The sequence below is a fragment of the Odocoileus virginianus genome, chromosome 14, assembly GCF_023699985.2.
Source record: "Odocoileus virginianus isolate 20LAN1187 ecotype Illinois chromosome 14, Ovbor_1.2, whole genome shotgun sequence".
NCBI lineage: Eukaryota > Metazoa > Chordata > Mammalia > Artiodactyla > Cervidae > Odocoileus > Odocoileus virginianus.
In genome coordinates this window covers 32746772-32767114 of record NC_069687.1, presented here as the reverse complement: position 1 = coordinate 32767114, position 20343 = coordinate 32746772, and the positions used below count along the sequence as shown (strand labels likewise).

Here is a 20343-nt window from a genome sequence, read left to right as displayed (position 1 = left end):
CCAGGCCCCTGCATTGGAAGCATAGAGTCTTAGCTACTAGACCAGCAGGGAAGTCCCTAAAGCAGTAATATTAACTGCCTAAGATTAAGAACAGTGTGCTAGACTTTTTCACTTAACAGTTTGGTGTTTTGTACATGTTTGAATATGATTGAGGGTTATATTCTGGTTTTCAAGTCTGAATGGCCCAGTTCTACACAGTCCTTTTGGGAGATGAAAGAGCTACTGGCAACACCTAATATCCCAGAATTTTAATTAATGTTAGTGATCCTCTCTACAGAAAAATGTACATGAGCAAATGCAATATATGCTATGTTCTTTGAGGAGGCTCACAGACACCCATGGGTAAAGACCCCATGCTGCCGGCATCTCAGATCTTTGGTGACACAGGACAAGTCAGTGCCTGAGTATGTCATGATGGCTCAGATCTGCTTGGGCCACCCCAGTAACGGCACTGATACCTGTTTACAATCTTGCTTCTTCCTCAAGCCAACAACAGTTACCTGTGAACATTCCAGTGACCTGTGTAAATCCCAACACAGAAAGGCAAAGCAGCTGGGATATGGACCAGGCTTTGGTATTCATATTCCTACTTCCCATCTGCAAGACAGAAGCGCTTCTCATACTTCATTCCCCATCCCTGTCTTTCCCTTCCCTCTGCCAAATATTTAATGAGCACTTTTTTAACCTCTTTCACAGAGCTACGATCTAGAAATACAAATATGAATAAAATACAGCTCCTCTCCCAGAGGAAACCACAGTTTCAAAAGATAATGCACCCAATGTTCATTACATTACTATTTATGATAGCCAGGACATGGAAGCAACCTAAATGTCCATCAACAGAGGAATGGATAGAGAAGATGTGGTACATATCTATAATGGAACATTAGTCAGCCACAAAAAGAACAAAATAATGCTATTTGCAAACAACATTGATGGACCTAGAGACTGACATACAGAGTGAAGTAACTCGGACACAGAAAGACAAATATCATATGATATTGTTTCTATGTAGAATAAAAAAAATGTGTATGTGCTAAGTTGCTTCAGTCATGTCCAACTCTTTGCAACCCTATGGACTGTAAGCCTGCCAGGCTCCTCTATCCATGGGGATTCTCCACACTAGAATACTGGAGTGGATTGCCATTTCCTTTTCCAGGGGCTCTTCCCCACTCAGGGATCAAACCCACGTCTCTTATGTCTTCTGCATTGGCAGGCAAATTCTTTATCACTAGTGACACCTGGGAAGTACCCCCCAAATAGGGTACAAATGAACTTATTTACAAAACAGAAGTAGAGGCATAGATATAGAAAACAAACATGGTTACCAGGGAATAAGGGAGGGGAGAGATCAACTGGGAAATTTGGATTGACATATACACACTACTAAATATAAAGTAGGTACTAATAAGAACCTACTGTAACTCCAGAAAGAAAGAAGACACAGAACCCAAGCAAAAACAACAACCAGTTGTGCATGTGACTGATGACAAAAGCAAAGTCTGATGCTATAAAGAGCAATATTGCATAGGAACCCAGAATGTTAGGTCCATGAATCAACGCAAATTGGAAGTGGTCAAACAGGAGATGAACATTGACATTTTAGTAATCAGCAAACAAAAATGGACTGGAATGGGTGAATTTAACTCAGATGACCATTTTATCTACTACTGTGGGCAGGAAACCCTTAGAAGAAATGGGAGTCCAAAATGCAGTACTTGGATGCAATCTGAAAAATGACAAATGATCTCTGTTCATTTCCAAGGCAAACCACTCAATATCACAGTAATCCAAAGTCTATGCCCTGACGAGTAATGCTGAAGAAGCTGAAGTTGAACAGTTCTATGAAGACCTACAAGACTTTCTAGAACTAACAACCAAAAAAGATGTCTTTTTCATTACAGGGGACTGGAATGCAACAGTAGGAAGTCAAGAAGCACCTGGAATAACAGGCAAATTTGGCCTTGGATTACAGAAAGAAGCAGGACAAAGGCTAATAGAGTTTTGCCAAGTGAACACACAGGTCATAGCAAATACCCACTTCCAACAACACAAGGGAAGACTCTACACATGGACATCACCAGATAGTCAATACTAAAATCAGATTGATTATATTCTTTGCAGCCAAAGATGGAGAAGCTCTCTATACAGTCAGTAAAAACAAGACTGGGAGCTGACTGCGGCTCAGATCATGAACTCCTTATTGCCAAATTGAGACTTAAATTGAAGGAAGTAGGGAAAACCACTAGACCATTCAGGTATGACCTAAATCAAATCCCTTATGATTATACAGTGGAAGTGACAAATAGATTCAAGGGATTAGATTTGATAGTGTGCCTGAAGAGCTATGGACGAAGATTCGTGACATTGTACAGGAGACAGGAATCAAGACCAACCCCAAGGAAAAGAAATGCTAAAAAGCAAAATGGTGGTCTGAGGAGGCCTTACAAATAGCTGTGAAAAGAAAAGAAGTGAAAAGCAAAGGAAAAAACAAAAGATATACCCATTCGAATGCAGAGTTCCAAAGAACGGCAAGGAGAGATAAGAAAGCCTTTGGCAGTGATCGATGCAAAGAAATAGAGGAAAACAATAGAATGGGAAAGACTAGAGATCTCTTCAAGAAAATTACAGATGCCAAGGGAACATTTCATGCAAAGGTGGGCACAATAAAGGACAGAAATGGTATGGACCTAACAGAAGCAGAAGATTTTAAGAATAGGTGGCAAGAATATACAGAAAAACTATACAAAAAAGATCTTCACAACCCAGATAATCACGATGGTGTGATCACTTATCTAATGCCAGACATCCTGGAATGCAAAGTCAAGTGGGCCTTAGGGAGCATCATTATGAACAAAGCTAGTGGAGGTGATGGAATTCCAGTTGAGCTATTTCAAATCCTAAAAGATGATGCTGTGAAAGTGTTGCACTCAATATGCCAGCAAATTTGGAAAACTCAGCAGCGGCCACAGGACTGGAAAAGGTCAGTTTTCATTCCAACCCCAAAGAAAGGCAATCCCAAAGAATGCTCAAACTACCACACAATTGCACTCATCTCACACACTAGCAAAGTCATGCTCAAAATTCTCCAAGCCAGGCTTCAACAGTATGTGAACCGTGAACTTCCAGATGTTCATGTTGGATTTAGAAAAGGCAGAGGAACCAGAGATCAAATTGCCAACATCTTCTGGATCATTAGAAAAGCAAGAGAGTTGCATAAAAACATTTATTTCTGTTTTATTGACTATGTCAAAGTCTTTGACTATGTATATCACAACAAACTGTGGAAAATTCTGAAAGAGATGGGAATACCAGACCACCTGACCTGCCTCTTGAGAAACCTATATGCAGGTCAGGAAGCAACAGTTAGAACTGGACATGGAACAACAGACTGGTTCCAAATAGGCAAAGGAGTACATCAAGGCTGTATACTGTCACCCTGCTTATTTAACTTATATGCAGAGTACATCATGAGAAATGCTGGGCTGGATGAAGCACAAGCTGGAATCAAGATAGCTGGGAGATATATCAATAACCTCAGATATGCAGATGACACCACCCTTATGGCAGAAAGTGAAAAAGAACTAAAGAGCCTCTTGATGAAAGTAGAAGAGGAGAGTGAAAAAGTTGGTTTAAAGCTCAACCTTCAGAAAACTAAGATCATGGCACCTGGTCTCATCACTTCATGGGAAATAGATGGGGAAACAGTGAGAGACTTTATTCTGGGGGGCTCCAAAATCATTGCAGATAGTGATAGCAGCCATGAAATTAAGAGACGCTTACTGCTTGGAAGAAAAGTTATGACCAACCTAGACAGCATATTGAAAAGCAGAGACTTTGCCAACAAAGGTCCATCTAGTCAAAGCTATGGTTTTTCCAGTAGTCATGTACGGATGTGAGAATTGGACTATAAAGAAAGCTGAGCACTGAAGAATTGAAGCTTTTGAACTGTGGTGTTGGAGAAGACTCTTGAGAGTCCCTTGGACTGCAAGGAGATCCAACCAGTCCATCCTAAAGGAGATTGGTACTGAATATTCATTGGAAGGATTGATACTGAAGCTGAAACGCCAATCCTTTGGCCACCTGATGAGATGAACTGACTCATTTGAAAAGACCCTGATGCTGGGAAAGACTGAAGGCAGGAGAAGGGGACGACAGAGGATGAGATGGTTGGTTGGAATCACCGACTCAATGGACATGAGTTTGAGTAAACTCCATAAGCTGGTGATGGACAGGGAGGCCTGGCGTGCTGCAGTCCATGGGGTCGCAAAGAGTTGGACACGACTGAGTTACTGAACTGAAGAATCTACTGTAAAGCACAGGGAACTCTGCTCCATATTCTGTAATGGCCTGCATGGGAAAGAGTCTACAAAGAGCAGATATATGTATAACAGACTCATTTTGCTGTACAGTAGAAACACAGCACTGCAAATCAATTATACTCTAATAAAACTAAAAAAAAATACAGCTCTTCTCATTTTTCAAAACAAACTCATTATATATTCACAGAACCCAATGTATTTTAGTTTTTACAGTCTATTTCCCAGTGGGGGAAACAGACACCCTCAGGCTCGCAAGTCATGAACATATACAGATTTACAATGCAACATGAAAGAAGGCTGCAGTAGAGAGGTATATAACCAGCCATGGGGGCCTTGGAGGGTGGAAATAATTGTCCGCCTGAGGGGGTCAGGGAAGGCTGCTCAAGGAAGGTGGAATGCTCCCCAATTTCAAAAGCAAACAGGCAGACAACAAAGGGACATGTGCAAACGCATTCAGGTGCCAAAAAGCATGGTACCTCTGGGTTCAGTTTGGGTGGACCTCAGAAACAGGTGTGAGATTAGTTCAGTTCAGTCACTCAGTCGTGTCCGACTCTTTGAGACCCCATGGACTGCAGTACACCAGGCTTCCTCTCCATCACCAGCTCCCACAGCTTGCTCAAACTCATGTCCATCGAGTTGGTGGTACCATCCAACCATCCCATCCTCTGTCGTCCCCTTCTCCTCCTGCCTTCAATCTTTCCCAGTATCAGGGTCTTTTCCAATGAGTCAGTTCTTCCCACCAGGTGGCCAGAGTATTGGAGCTTCAGCTTCAGCATCAGTCCTTCAAATAAATACTCAGGACTGATTTCTTTAGGATTGACTGGTTTGATCTTCTTGCAGTCCAAGGGACTCTCGAGAGTATTCTCCAACACTATTTGGTGTGTGAGATCAGCAAGAGTTAAAGGAAGAAAGACCAGGAGAACCAGTCTATTGTTATGACTGATTTGTGTTGTTGTATGGCAGAAACCAATGCAACACTGTAAAGCAACTATCCTTCAATTAAAATTTTTTTAAAAAGAAACTATGATAAATTAGTAAAATCAGTGGGGGAAAAAAAGACCAGGAGAGGCCGAATCTTGGATGTCAGTGCCCCCAGGGCCACACAGATGGGTTAGACAGAGAACACGGAGCCGCTGCACGGCTCTAAGCAGAGGCATGAAATGACAGGGTTCGGTTTTAGAAAGTTAATTCTGATAGGGAAGAAAAAAAAAGATGGATTAGATGAGGACCAAATGAAAAACCGACAAGTTGGGAGGGATGCTCCTGAGAGGTTCTGGTGAGGGATCAAAGGAGGTCTCAATTCCAGTCAGGGTGGTAGGGAAAGCCATGGAGGTCAAATATGAGAGATTCAGAACACGGCACAAATAGAAACCAGCGAGTAACTAGATGAGGTGGGAGTAGGGGTGAAGGAGGAGTCATTTTAGCTCTCAGGTTCCTTATTTGAGTGAACAGAAACGGAGTTGACTGGGATCAGGAATACAAGGTTATATGGGGCAGAGAGCTGAGAGCCCTGAGGGGCCCGAGAGGGTGAGGCCTGTGGGGTCACCATCCTAGCACTGAAACAGCAGATGAAATGAGCACCCCCCCCTTTGTCCAGTCCTGGTTCCCAGGTCCTTGCTTGCCAAAATTGAGACTGGAAAATTCTTATGTGCATTTCGATAATCTTGTGTGGAAAAATAATTGTTTTTACCAGCCCCCCGAGTGAGACAGAGCATCTCAAGCATGAGACGGGCCACTTGTGCTCTGGGTAATAATGAGAAAAACCAACTCAGTGCTAAATTTGCACAATTTCCCCTTCCCTTACATCACAGCAGACTCCGCCAAGACCACTATGATCAAGTTTTTGTTTCTCACTCCAGCCCTCCCGGCAAGACGAATACTTCCATATGGTGCAATGTTTATGTTAAGAAGGGAAAAAGTCTGACACGATTTCAGTAAATTTTATCCAAGAAGCAATAAATTTACAAATCCTAAGCAGCTGGAACAAAAGAGTGGTCTGTAATTGATTTTTGATGAAGTGAATTTCAATAATAGAAAATTTAGAGCAGTAATTTGTTAATTACTGATGTTTAGGTATCTTGGATGTCTCCATACAGTCCTCCCTAAATGTTATCTTAGCCAGATTATTCTTTGTTCTGGACTTCTTTTGTCTCATCTGTAAAATGGGTTTAGTTATTTTACCTACTCATGGGGTTTTTATGAGGATTAAATGAGCTAAGGTAGGTAGAGTTTAGGAGTCATCAGACAGCTGATTCACTTTGCTGTGCAGAAGAACCACAACAAACTGTGGAAAATTCTTAAAGCACTGGGAATACCAGATCACCTGACCTGTCTCTGGCCAAACCTGTATGCAGGTCAAGAAGCAACAGTTAGAACCAAACATGGAATAATGATTGATTCAAAACTGGAAAAGAAGTACATCAAGGCTGTATATTGTCACCTGCTTATTTAACTTATATGCAGAGTACATCATGCAAAAAATGCCAGGCTGGATGAATCACAAGCTGGATTCAAGATTGTTGGGAGAAATATCAACAACCTCAGATAGGCAGATGATGCCACCCTAATGGCAGAAAGTGAAGAGGAACTAAAAAGCCTCTTGATGAAGACGAAAGAGAAGAGTGAAAAATCTGGCTTTAAGCTCAACAATCAAAAAACTAAGATCATAGCATCCAGTCCTATCACTTCATGGCAAACAGATGGGAAAAAAGTGGAAACAGTGACAGATTTTCTTTTCTTGGGCTCTAAAATCACTGCAGTGACTGCAGTCACAAAATTAAAAGATGCTTGTCCCTTGGAAGAAAAGCTATGACAAAGTTATGGTTTTTCCAGTAGTCATGTACAGATGTGAGAGTTGAACCACAAAGAAGGCTGAGTGCCAAAGAATTGGATGCTTTTGAGTTGTGGTGCTGAAGAAGACTCTTAAGAGTCCCTTGGACAGCAAGGAGATCAAACAAGTCAATCCTAAAGGAAATTAACCTGATTATTCATTGAAGGGCTGATGCTGAAAGTAAAGCTCCAATGCTTTGGCCACCTGATGCGAAGAGCCAACTCAATTAAAAAGACCCTGATCCATGGAAAGACTGAGGGCAGGAGAAGGGGGTGACAGAAGATGAGATGGATGGATGGCACCACTGACACAACAGACATGAATTTGAGCAAATTCCAGGAGATAGTGAAGGACAGGGAAGCTTGGCATGCTACAGTCCATGGGGTCGCAAAGAGCTGGACACAACTGAGTGATTGAACAAGAAGAAACTAACAGCACTGTAAAGCAACTATACTCCAATAAAAATTAATTTAAAAAATAGTAGTTATCGGAGAGTAGGCATTCAGCAAATGTTAGTTCTTCCTCTGATTACCTATTAAGCTAAGTGACAAGGGAAGGGGAATGGGATGAAGATGGGGATGGGAGAAGAAAAGGACAGAAAATAGCTTACAAGATTGAAGGTTTTCAGAATTTAAAAATGCCCATTGCCACCTCAGAACTATAGGGGGAAAAAAAAATCTGTATGAGTTTGAAGGGTTGTTCAAGGAAAAGGTGTGGGGAAAGATGGTATGTGAAGCTCACAGAACCCGGAGATTTCTGATACACATTCTGGGTCATTATTTACTTTCATAACTATTTTGTTCACTGGGACAGAAGAGACGAGGAGAGCAGAAGGCAAAAGTACTAAAGAATCTGAATTGTCTAGTGGAGATGATCTGACAGGCAAAAACTACTCTGGGTTATGGGAAATTAGGGGAGAGAAGGCAAATTTAGCACAGAGATGATTTCCTCATTGTTACTCACAATACAAGTGGACCTTTTCATGCTTGAGAATGAAACAGGATTTTATTCTATTGACTCATTATTACTTTGGACAAACTGCCAGTTTTTTTATTTAGCTTTCTAATCACAAAAGTACAAATTCTCTCAGAATGATTTTTAAAGTCTTCTACTTACACAGCTTTTAATTTACATAGCACTTCTATACTTTTCTAAATTAATACAGATAAAAACCAGACTAAGTATTTCTCACTAGCTCTATTTTAAAAGAGCAAGTATTTACTGTTATATTTACTGCATGTCAGGCACTATACTAAATGCTTTACACGTATGTCTTATCTAATGCTCTGACAAACCTTTGAAGGTTATACTATTATCATCTGAGTCCAGAACAGCGGTCCCCAACCATCTTAGCACCAGAGACCGGTTCCATGGAAGATGATTTTTCCACGGACCTGGGTGAGAATTGGAGCAGATGGTTTCAGCATGATTCAAGTGTACTGCATTTAGTGTGCATTTTATTTCCAATCTAATGCTGCCAGTCCATGGCCTGGGGACCCCGGTTCAGAAGAGAGAAGCTTAATAACTCTCCTAAAGTGACCCAGACAGTAAAGAGCAGAGCCAAGATTTGAACCCACACTGGTCTTATTTCAAAGCCACTTCCTAACTCCTGATCACTGCTTTCTGCTGTTCTAGGATAATCAGATACACATTGTTTCCTAGTATGGCAATGGCTCAGACTTTCAGTTTGAACTCAGCCTAATTATTTACAGTCATGTAAACAACTGTTGTGAAATTATACAGAGATATTAACCATTTTGATGTTCATTTCCATACTGTGCTCTTAGAATTGCTCATGACAGATGTACGTCTCAATGTACGTTCCCCTCCCCCAAGGTTATAATAATCTGTATAAGACCAGTAACTGTTGAATAAAGTCTTAAAATACTGAAAGTACTTGATAATAGGCTAAGAATCTACTTCTTATTTACTTATAATACAGTTTAATAGTCGTAGGTAAGAAAATGTAAACACAAGTTTAGTGAAGGGTAGCTACCAACCTATTGAATGGCTCAATAATGCAAAGGACAAAACCTGTTCATAAAAATGTGTTTTTATTTCATTAAAAAAACAAACCTGTTCAATATCCCTCCCCCTCATGCAAACAGCTCTCATAGGAGATTCTTCAAATTTTACGTTTTTTCCATTCTGGCTCATTCTTTGTTTCCTCATCATCAGACTCAACTTGGGCAAACATGGTTTTGGGCTGAGTCCTAAAAGACAGTTAAAGAGGAGAGGAAAAATTTAGTCAGCAAGTGTGTATTGGACTTTGCTACTTTCATCAAGTGGAAGCACATTTGGGGGATCAATTACATCTCAATTATTAGAGAATCATTAACCTTCTGGCAAAGAAAAGGATAATGGAAATTTAATTATGTTCAGACTCTTTTAAAGGTTTTCCTTCTGTGGCAGACTATGTATGTTGTCCTTTCCTTAAATAAAATGAAAATGTATCAGATTCAGTGGAAACTCACACATCCATAACCACCCTCCACCTCAAACTTGGGCTAAATAACCAGGACTGTTTGGGAGGCCAAACTATAGTCACCAAGCAAGAATCTACAGTCTTTATTTATAACTCTGTGGGCTGTTCCAGACTTAAGTAGTCCAAACGCACTTGATTAGAGTGCACACAAACAGTAGAATCTGAGGCAAGAGTTTTCTTATTTCATGGGTTTACAATGACAGATAATATATATGGTAACTTGGACCTGTCAGCAAAAGTAAAAAATAAAACAAATGAACATTCCTTCCACCAAACACCCAGATCAATGCATGTGAATATCCAGCATTGTAGGATCTACCACTGAGCACCACTGGTGTAATACTGACATGCAGTACATCAAGCAATCTTTGCATCAGGACTTGTTGTGCTTTGTAAACATACCTGGTTCAATGTCATTCCTTTTTACATCATTCACACAGAAAATAATTGCAGGAAAATATCAGATGCTCATAATTTATGCCCCTCTCAGTCATGCTGGTTTCCTTTTAAAAGCAGGTCTAGTGCATTATGAGGGAACATTAAAGCATGCTATATGCAGATGATGTACTTTAGCTTACATCTTCATTTAAAGTTCAGTTCATAATATGAAGGTCATTGCAGAATGGTAAACTAATGTCAAAATCCCCTTTATTTGGCAAGTGAAACAAGGTTAAAACCTTATATTACTGACCAAGTGGTTGCCAGAGGGGAGGGGGTATAGAGAGGAGAGAAACAGGTGAGGGAGATGAAGAGGTACAAAGTTACAGTTATAAAATAACAGTCACTGGCATAAAATGAGTGGAGAATAGGGTCAATAATTATGTAACACCTTTGTATGATGTCAGATGATAACTAGACTTATCGTGATGATCACTGTGATATGCATAGAAATATCAAATCACTGTGCAGTGTACCAGAAACCAACACAGTGTTTTAGGTCAATTATACTTCAAAACAAACAAATTCACAGAAAAAGAGATGAGATTTGTGGCTATCAGAGGTGGGGATGGAGGAGGAGAAATTGGAAGAAGGCAGTCGAAAACTTCAAGTTAAAAGTTCAAAACTTCAAGTTAACTTCAAGTTGAATAAACTTCAAGTAAGAAGACAAATAAATACTAGGGATGCAATTTACCCCATGATAAATAGAATTAAAACTGCCTTATGCTACATATGAAAGTTGTTAAGAGGATAAATCCTAAGGGTTTTCATCACAAGGGAAAATTTTTTTTATCTACTTAATTGTGTGTCTGTATTAGATGATGGATGCTCATTAAACATTGTGGTAATCATTTCATGATGTATGTAAATCAAATCGCTATCATACTTTAAACTTATACAGTGCTATATGTCAATTATATACATATATACATATGTATACATACATATATATACATATGCAAGGAAAAAACAACCCTTATTCTTACTGTTCGCTGCTGCTTTATTATCCTGGGGAAGAAGCATAAACCATCCACTTTCCATGCAGACACTGTTTCAGTGCACGCCATGCACGAGAATTCCTCACGTACTAGTCACAGTTCCTATCTTTCCAGTCACCTGCCTAGAACCCACACTGTCCCCATACACAATCCAGTTGGTTACATTTCTTGTTGTCACTTCAAGACACTGTTGTGACATCCATAAACAAGTCATAACTCTAACATTTCCAAAACCAGCTGCAGACTTTCATAGGTCATGAGTTGCTGAGTTACTAGAAAGCAGGGCCACTGACTTTCTAACATGCTACAAGGCAACTGGTGCTCATGACATATTTCATCTTTCTGGCAAAAATGTTGATCCTCTGGGTATAGACAAACCAGTACAGGAACAAATTTGTCTGGCTGAAAAAAATCCTCTGGAAGCCTGGAGCGGTGAGGAGCCGTCGAGCTAAGCCTCGGGCGGGGGATTCCTTCCCAGTTTGGCCCCTGACTGGCTTTGTCACCTGGAACAGGTGTTTCCCCTCTCAAGGGCTTGGTTTCCTACTCCACTAAATGTGGAGGCTGAACTTGATTAGTGGGTCCCAAAGGGCTAAAGGCCCAGGGTGGACGATGATGAAGTGTGTGTTTTTAACATTAACTCAAGTATGATAACAAACAGAGAAGTGCATTATTTCATACACGTACAGTTCTCTGGATTTTCACAAATCCTGTGTGCCATGAAACCAACACCCTGAAGAAGAAACAGCATGACTAGCTCCCAAGCCCCTCATATTCGAGTCACTAACCCCCCGACCCAGGGTCACGGCATCCTGACTCCTGGTCTCACAGAGCAGCCTCACCTGTGTCCGTCCTGCCTCTGTAGGATGCCTAGAGTGTGCATTATTCTGTGCCTGGTTTCCTCTATTTAGCACCATCCATGGCGCTCAGGAGCTTCCCTGGTGGCTCAGAGGGAGCACCTGCCTGCAAAGCAGGAGACCCAGGGTCTTTTTTTGTTTTTTTTTTTTTTTGTCTCTTATGGCACTCTCTCTCTTTTTTATTTTTTTTATTTTTTTGGTTTTTGTCATACATTGAAATGAATTAGCCATGGATTTACATGTATTCCCCATCCTGGTCCCCCCTCCCACCTCCCTCTCCACCCGTCTATCCCTGGGTTGGGAAGATCCCCTGGAGAATGAAATGGCAACCCACTCTGGTACTCCTGCCTGGAAAATCCCATGGACAGAGAAGCCCCAGGCTATAGTCCATGGGGTCGCAAAGAGTTGGACATGACTGACTTCACTTTCACTTTCACTCTCAGGGTGTTCAGACGGTAAAGAATCCACCTGCAATGCAGGAGACCTGGGATCGATCCCTGGGTTGGGAAGATTCCTTGAAGGAGGGAATGGCTACCCACTCCAGTATTCTGGCCTGGAGAATTTCATGGACATAGGAGCCTGATAGGCTACATACAGTCCATGGGGTCGCAAAGAGTTGGACATGACTGAGCAACTTTCACTTTCACTTTCTTTCATAGTGCAATGTGTACTGAGGATGTTTGTGACACTATACTCCACAAAATACACACACACACACACACACACACACACACACACACACAATGAAGGCAATACTGTGAATTTTACCATGAGTTAAAATGTGTTTAAGTGAAACATCCTTTATGTTGAGATAATGCTCTTCTATCTACTTTGTAATAAAATGTGCTGGAAGTTTAAAAACAAATCCTTAGAACTAGCTATTTAATTTCTAAGAGATTAGAAAGAACAAGGTCTTCTAAAGATAGCTGGGAATGCTTCATAGCTCATCAGAGTTAGCTGCAATGAGAAAAGTCCTTATGAAGTTGTAGTGTCGCTTTTTGGGGATATTAAAAAAGAAACTGAATGACAGGTCACAGGAAGAAAACCTAGAGCTTGAAAAGGCTATTTCATTTCTGTAGTCACTTTTTTTCCTTATAATCCACCTACTTCCAGAAGTATTTTTAGTAGGTTAGTGGCAAACACTGAAGGGCATAGAATCAATGGATCTATTTAACAAGAGGCAGAAAAGCAGTAATGATGGCAAAGAGGCACGGGAGAGCACTTTGTGTGAATGGAGACATTGTATAATCTTGATTGATGTGGTGATTACAGGTGTATACATTTATCAAGACTTGAAAAGGGTGCATTCGGTATTTTACTGTAAATAAACTATACCTCAATAAAATTGAATTATAAAGAAAATCCAAACAAAACAAATGAGTAGAAGGTCAAGAATAAAAAGACGAAAAGATACGTAACCAAGCATAAAACTTAGTACTAAATTTCCTAGAAGCCGAGACAAAAGAGTTTAGTTTTTCAAAAAAGATAACCTTCCCCTTCCCTATCATTGAACTCAGCAAAATTCACTGAGTAAATTTTCATATATGAGGATCACTAAGACTGTCACTTTCAATTACCAGACCACAACAGTTTTCTTTTCCTCTCCAGGTATTTTAACTTAAGGGGTATCACCTTGTTTGGAAGACTGGAAGGTCTTATTTGTGAAACTCCATGAATTTACTTTAAATGCCACTTTTGAACTAATAAAAATGTTGTCAGCAAAATAGCCATATTATGTGTTCACATCAGATCATGACACTGAGCTCTCGTGTTCCACTGAGCATTCAATAGCCATGTTCCCCTTCCCCAAACTGCCAAAATCAGGCATAAACCAGTGTTCAAATTTTCCCAGCAATGCTTGCTTACCAGTTTTTCCCTTCATTTTGCTGCCCAGGTAGATAATAGCTGAGTATAAAACTGGGCTTTTTTCAACAAAAAACATTGGGAAAACTGTGTATCCTTATGCAATGAAACTGGACCCTTAACTTTATACCATGTACAAAAATTAACTCAGCATCAATCAAAGACCTAAACCTAAGAGCAAAAATGATAAAGCTCTCAGAAGAAAACACAGGGAAAGTTTTATGACATTGGATTTTGCCATGATTTTTTTAATACGACACCAAAAACACAGGCAAGAGCAAAAATAGGTCAACTGGACTGCATCAAAATTAAAAACTGTACATAAAAAGACAAAATCAACAGATTAAAATAAAGAGTTGCTCTGTAGTAGGTATAGAACTTAGTACTGCAAGATGAAACGAATTCTGGGGACTGGTTGCACAACAACGTGAATGTATTTAATACCATCAAATGGTTAAGATGGTCAATTTCATGTTATGTGTATTTTACCAAAATTAAAAAAGGCAAAGACTAGGCTCCTGAACTTGGCAATGAGGAAGAACAAACCCCCTTCCTGGGAAAAAAGGAGGCACCTTAGGAAAAGCCTTAGCCTCCAACCCAAGGCCAAGCCTGCAGCAGTTCTTCTCAAACCATCTGTGGTGCAAGGCCAGACTTTGTTTCCTAATTTCTGACCGCTTGCAGATAAATATTTCTAGAAAAAAATTAAAAGATTACAAAACACAGATCCAAATGTTTTATTAGATTCAACAAAAATCTCCGATCATGATAAAATTTCCCAAGCTTTTCTTGTCAGCACTGGAGGGTGGAGCAGACTGTGCAGAGCATCCTCCCTCCCTGCGCTCGGGAAAGAAAGGCTCTGAAAGCGGAGAATCTGTGTTCTCAACGCAGGCTGCTACACACGATGAGTTTACTCCAACTGCAGGAAAGTATTTCTCACATCTAGAGAAGCTGGCCCTGTGTGATGCTATAGAAGGCTTGGTGAAGGAAGTCTGAGGTTGCATTCTCACAGGGCCACCCTTTAAGGAGCAGCCTCTAATTCTCAGGAGTATGAGATGGGGAGGTGAAGGGAGATACAGCCCACTGAAGGAAGTTTCCCTTGTGCCAAACCATCCTGCCAAAACCAACATTCTTACACACAGGTCAGCACCTTCCAAAAGAGCTGTATGGTGTCTGCTGAAGAAAGACCGGGTTCTTCAAAACATATTACTAGACTTAGCGCAATAAGTGTATCTGTCCAGTCTAAGGAATGCCACTGTTTTATAGAAGCAAAATGAGAGAATTATAGCTTTAAATCGCGCAGTTATTCTTTCTTGCCAGCAATTTTTATCTTTAAATTTATTTCTAGCAGCTTTTCTTTTGAGATTTTTTGGAAATACATACAAAGGGAAGACCCCCCAAAAAAAAATCAATTCAGGATAATTTAGGGCATTTAAAACAGACTTCTTTAGCCACTTTTCAAGACAATGAAGAACAGAGATGATTAGGCAACTTCCAGCAGAGTTAGGAACATAACCAGATTTCTTCTCTGGGGTGGCCTAATTTGCCCTTGGCATAGAAAACATTTATAAAAATAAATCAAGAGTGTCAAGCAAGAGCAAAATGACATAAGCAAAAAGATAAAATGTTTTGAAAACACTTAAAAGCTGGTCCAGAAATTCCTACTTTTAAAACCAATAGGAAACCAACACATAAACAACAAAAAACCCTCTAAGCCCCTTCTAACCTTGTCACCGGCCACATAACACGGATTCCTTTCTGGACAGCTTGAAGAAACGGAATTCATACACTGGATTTAACACAGACTCTTTTGGGTGCTTCCATGAGGAAAAAGTAGAAAAATTAAACCAAAGGGGCACTGAAGACATGGCAGCAACTAGGGAAATACACATATAAATAAACAATGTGCAAGAACTATATTCTACGGTTTCAAGGCGGCATTTTATAACCACCCATTTCCTGTCTTCTATTTAATCAGCTCCTCTAGAATTCTCAAGAGACAGGTCAACTCAAACTTACAGTCTCATAGCAGATTTACCTCAGGAGCCCCAAACAAAATCCTATAAAAGGACTGATCTGAAGAAAAAGGAAATAAGGGGAACATTCCATTAAGCCCAAGCATCATACATGCTCAACAGGTGAGGGGGGATGAGCTAATAATAAGCCTCACTAGGAAGTAGTGAAGTGTCCAACTTTATCCAGACTCTTTGTTTCACTGGTTTACTGTCCACACTTACCCATTTTTCTAAGTGTTAACTGAAAATAAACTCCCAGAAGGCTGATGTGAAAATTTTATTTCCCAGTGTGATTAACTCATTTGGCAAATAGTAAACATTTTTCACTTGACTATTTATGTCATCTTGTTTATTAGAGTTACCAAGAAAAGAAGAGCAGATTAGACAGCAATATAGTTATTACTGCTAACAGTTAAATAAACTAACCAGAGGAGGGGTAATGGGTTTTTTGCTTTGTTTTAGCTTCAGTAACATTCTACACTTGCTAATAGTTAATATTTCATGAAGTAAATATAAAAGCTTAAGCAAATGTCTTTCTCAAATCTATAAATTCTGAATAGCTGAAACTTCTTGCTGATTAATGTTCCCCTTGGAACATTTTTTTAAACTGAATTCTCAAAGTTATTTGTACAAAATGAGTCTTCTTCCAGCAATAGCATGCATAGAACAATGACAGAAGCCCAATAGAATCTGAGTCCCACCTCATTTCCACTTTGGGAATGAGGAAGAACAAACCCCCTTCCTGGGATAAAAAGGAGGCACCTTAGAAAAACCTAATCCTCCAACTTAGGGCCACACCTGAAGCAGTGCTTCTCAAAGCATCTTCAGTGTTTCCATCCAGAGGAATTTTATGTAGAACAGTCAGTAATGAATATAAATTCTCCCTGTAATCTTCCAAAAGGGCATTTTTTTGGATACAGTGTTTATGTAAGAGATTCAAAGTGTCCTTTCAAAGATTCAAAGGCTGTCTCTTCTCTTCTGACTAAGCTCTAACCTAGGCTTCCTACATTCCTCCTTGAGTGCTCAGGCCAGAGAGAAGTCTCAAAGTGTCTCTGGCTGCAATGGGAAGTTGACAGGTCAGATTCTTTTTAGCTATGGATATTCTCCTGATATGATTCATTCAAAAAGCCTAAAGCGAGCTCCAGGGTAATAGAATGAGTATGAGGGGAAATCATTTGTAATATTTAGTCATCAGTATGTGACTGTAAACCACAAGCTTTTTTGGCTCAGGGCCCATTGTTTATTATGAAGGAAAAACCTCAAAGCCAAAGTCAATTATAGCCATGACGTGACAATCTGACACACTTGTTAACCCTGTTAGAATGAATATGGTAGAGATGAACTCTGACCCAGGCATCACAATTGCAGAATTATGAAGATTAAATAAAGGCTTGACCAAAAGACTCCACTTGAAATGGTCCCTTCTTTTTGGTGAAGAGCTAGGCAAAGATAACTTTTATTATTTATTTATTAAACATTTTTATTTTATATTGGAGCACAGTTGATTAACAATGTTGTTTCAGGTATATAGCGAGGTAATTCAGTTAGATGTAAAAACATTAGGGATGCATAAGAAGATGAGAGGCAACAAGAAAAAGAATGTTCTATCTTTTTCAGGAAACGAACACAGCATGTTTTGGAAAATACCTAAACATATTTCAGACTCATTAAACAGGATATACTAACTCATAATGCTTGTGTGAGAGGTCAAAGACTAGGTGAGTGGGAAAACGGACATACATGAAACCTGTGGAAACTGGGGGAAAAAAGAGAGGACAAAACAAAAAGAATCTTCTAAAATCACTATCAATAAGTGGGTAAACAAGTCAGAATGATTAAATCTTTAAAAAGCACACAGGCCTGAGGCAGCCCAGGTAACATCAATGCCCTCCCTAAGCTCACGTTTATAAAATGTATATAGCGATGTGCCACAATTTCTATTTGAAAACATGCACGAAAGCTAATCTCTTACTTCATACATGGAGAAAGAGTCTCATGAAGGCAAGTGAGCCCTGGAGCAGGAATTAAACCCCAGGACTTCTGATTCCTGGTCTAGCATTCTTCCATTACGCCACGCTGGCACACACGGTAATCTTTTCAGCTTCACTATTATTCAACTTTTCCAATAACTACTATCAGTTGCTTTGTGATGAGAAGTAGTATGCTGTAGTACTTAAAAGTGGAAGCTTGGCTTTGGAGCCAGACTACCTGTATGGCTCTACCTGTATTGGCCTCTTGCGACCTGTATGGCTTTGGTCAAGTTATGTTTCCTCATATGCAAAATTGGAAAAATAATACCCCTTCCTCATAGGATTGTTGTGAGGATTAAAAGAATTAAATATATATATATTTTAATTTATTTAATATATATATATATGAATTTTAAACATGACTGGCATGGTGTAAGCATAACAGCAGTGTCATTATTACCACATCCTTTATTACCCAATTTATATTTTCAAAAGTTGTATGTAGAATGTATCTGATAAAATAGATATTAAATACAACACAGCAGCTTACTATTAAAAAAAAAAAAACCAACCCTGGGGGAAATGCTCTTCTATGTAAATAACTTGTCTTCAGTATGAATTTCTATAATCAAAATAATGTATTTCATACATATGAAGTTTTAGAAGGTGAATAACTTGTGGTTTACTTTACATAATTACTTTTAAAAATTATTATCAGACTTTAGCGTGCAAAATAATCACCTGGAGAACCTCTTAAGACGCAGATTCCCAGCCCCAATCTCAGTCTAACTGAGTTGGGGTGAAGTCTAGAAATCTGCATTATTAACCTTCCCACTCCCACCCTCAACTCTGACACAGACAGTCCACAAAATCACTTTGAGAAACACCGGCCTTTACATAGGAATATAGTGGTCAGTGATATCAGTCAGGCAACCATAACTCAGGGGGGAAAAAGTTATACTTCTCTCTATGGATTTATGTCTCTTCCTGACACAAATCTTTACTTACTCGAAGAGTGACCTCTTGAAATATTGCCTAGTAACTCAACATGACTTCAGTGGATCCTTTATAGATGGCAATGATATTTCAATGCACACACACATATCCATGCATCCTATATCACATGAGACATGCACACTGAAAATTAAATTGACTGAACCAGCGATAATGGCAGCTTAACTGGCAAGAAAAATGCCCATGGGGGAAAAAAAAAAGTGCCCATGGCTGACACAGCTGTCAGGCTGCCAGGCTGCTGGCCAGGGTTCAGGCTCCCACACACAACCATCCGTGGGGATATGTAAACTAACAGCATTCTGGATCTTCATCCTGCCCCCTCCCCAGCCGGCTCCCCTACCCTCCCTACAGCAACATCTTTTGACAAGAAACTAATTGAATCTGCCCATGTGTAGCTAAATCAGAGTCCTCTGTGATCCTGCTATGTTTTAAAACTTTCAGGGCTATTAGATTGCGAGTGCCAGGAATGAAACTTCAGTACTCAAAAGAAAAGGTAAAGGGTTCAAAGACTCTTTGTTCTTATCACTGGAGAGAAAAGGTGAGTAGCAGGCAGGCAGATTTGTCTAATATCTGTCAATAATTGTGTTTTTCTGGGATAATGCAAGATACAGTAAATTTTCACTTCATCACTTCATCACTGACACAAGTCAATTGCAGTGAAGAAGAACAACCAGACACCCATTCTCAATTACAGTGACCTTTATGAAAAGATCCTTTTAAATATTAGCTGCCCTTCAAACACTCTGCCTTTTGGCAGTAAAATAGTATACTCTAGCAGGTGAACACAGGAGAAATTGCATGGCAATTCAGGCTAACAAATCACATGCCACAGACAGCACCATGAACTTAGTATGCAATAAATGTAAAGTGACAAAACTGAACGGAAGGAAAGAGACGGGAGTAAAATGCAGCAGCAGGAAAGTGTATATTGAGAGAGACCACAGACCTCTGAAAAGCTCATTAAATTAGGGATCAAGAGAAAGGGAAAGTGCGAGTCACTCAGTGGTGTCCGACTCTTTGCGACCCCATGGACTATACATGTCCATGGAACTCTCCAGGCCAGAATACTGGAGTGGGAAGCCTTTCCCTTCTCCAGGTGATCTTCCCAACCCAGGGATCAAACCCAGGTCTCCCGCATTGCAGGCAGATTCTCTACCAACTGAGCTACAAAGGAAACCTTACAAGGCATTAAGAAAAACAAAGTCTAATTCTAGTTTTAATTGTAAATTGTCAGTCTTCTCACATGTAAGGTAAGGATATGACAGTATCTATTCAACCCATTTTGCAGAACTGCTATGACTAGCATATTATTCAATCATAAATAACAGTAAACCGCCTATGATGCAGGAAAATGCCATTAGGTAAGAGTAATCAATGAACAAAACCAATTTCTGCTTCAATTAACTCTATTTAAAGAAAGTTGAAAATGTGGACAAATTTTTTTTCCAAAAAAATATTAATTACCAAGCAGACTCAGAAAAGTCAGAAAATCTAAACAGTCTACTTCCCATGAGGGGATAGACAAGCAAGAGAAAGATTAAGGAATTACTACTCACC

At 39.8% G+C, this 20343-nt stretch overlaps 1 protein-coding gene across 1 annotated transcript in view; it reads right to left on the bottom strand.

Annotated features, from left to right (window-relative positions):
* Positions 1-9189: 9189 nt before the first annotated feature.
* WDR70 (WD repeat domain 70) overlaps positions 9190-20343 on the bottom strand; it is a 276786-nt gene continuing 265632 nt past the window's right edge. Inside the window, exon 18 of the mRNA XM_070476595.1 lies at positions 9190-9365. Within this exon, the coding sequence (XP_070332696.1) occupies positions 9278-9365 (88 nt within the window). The 3' untranslated portion in view covers positions 9190-9277. The remainder of the gene's footprint in view (positions 9366-20343) is intronic.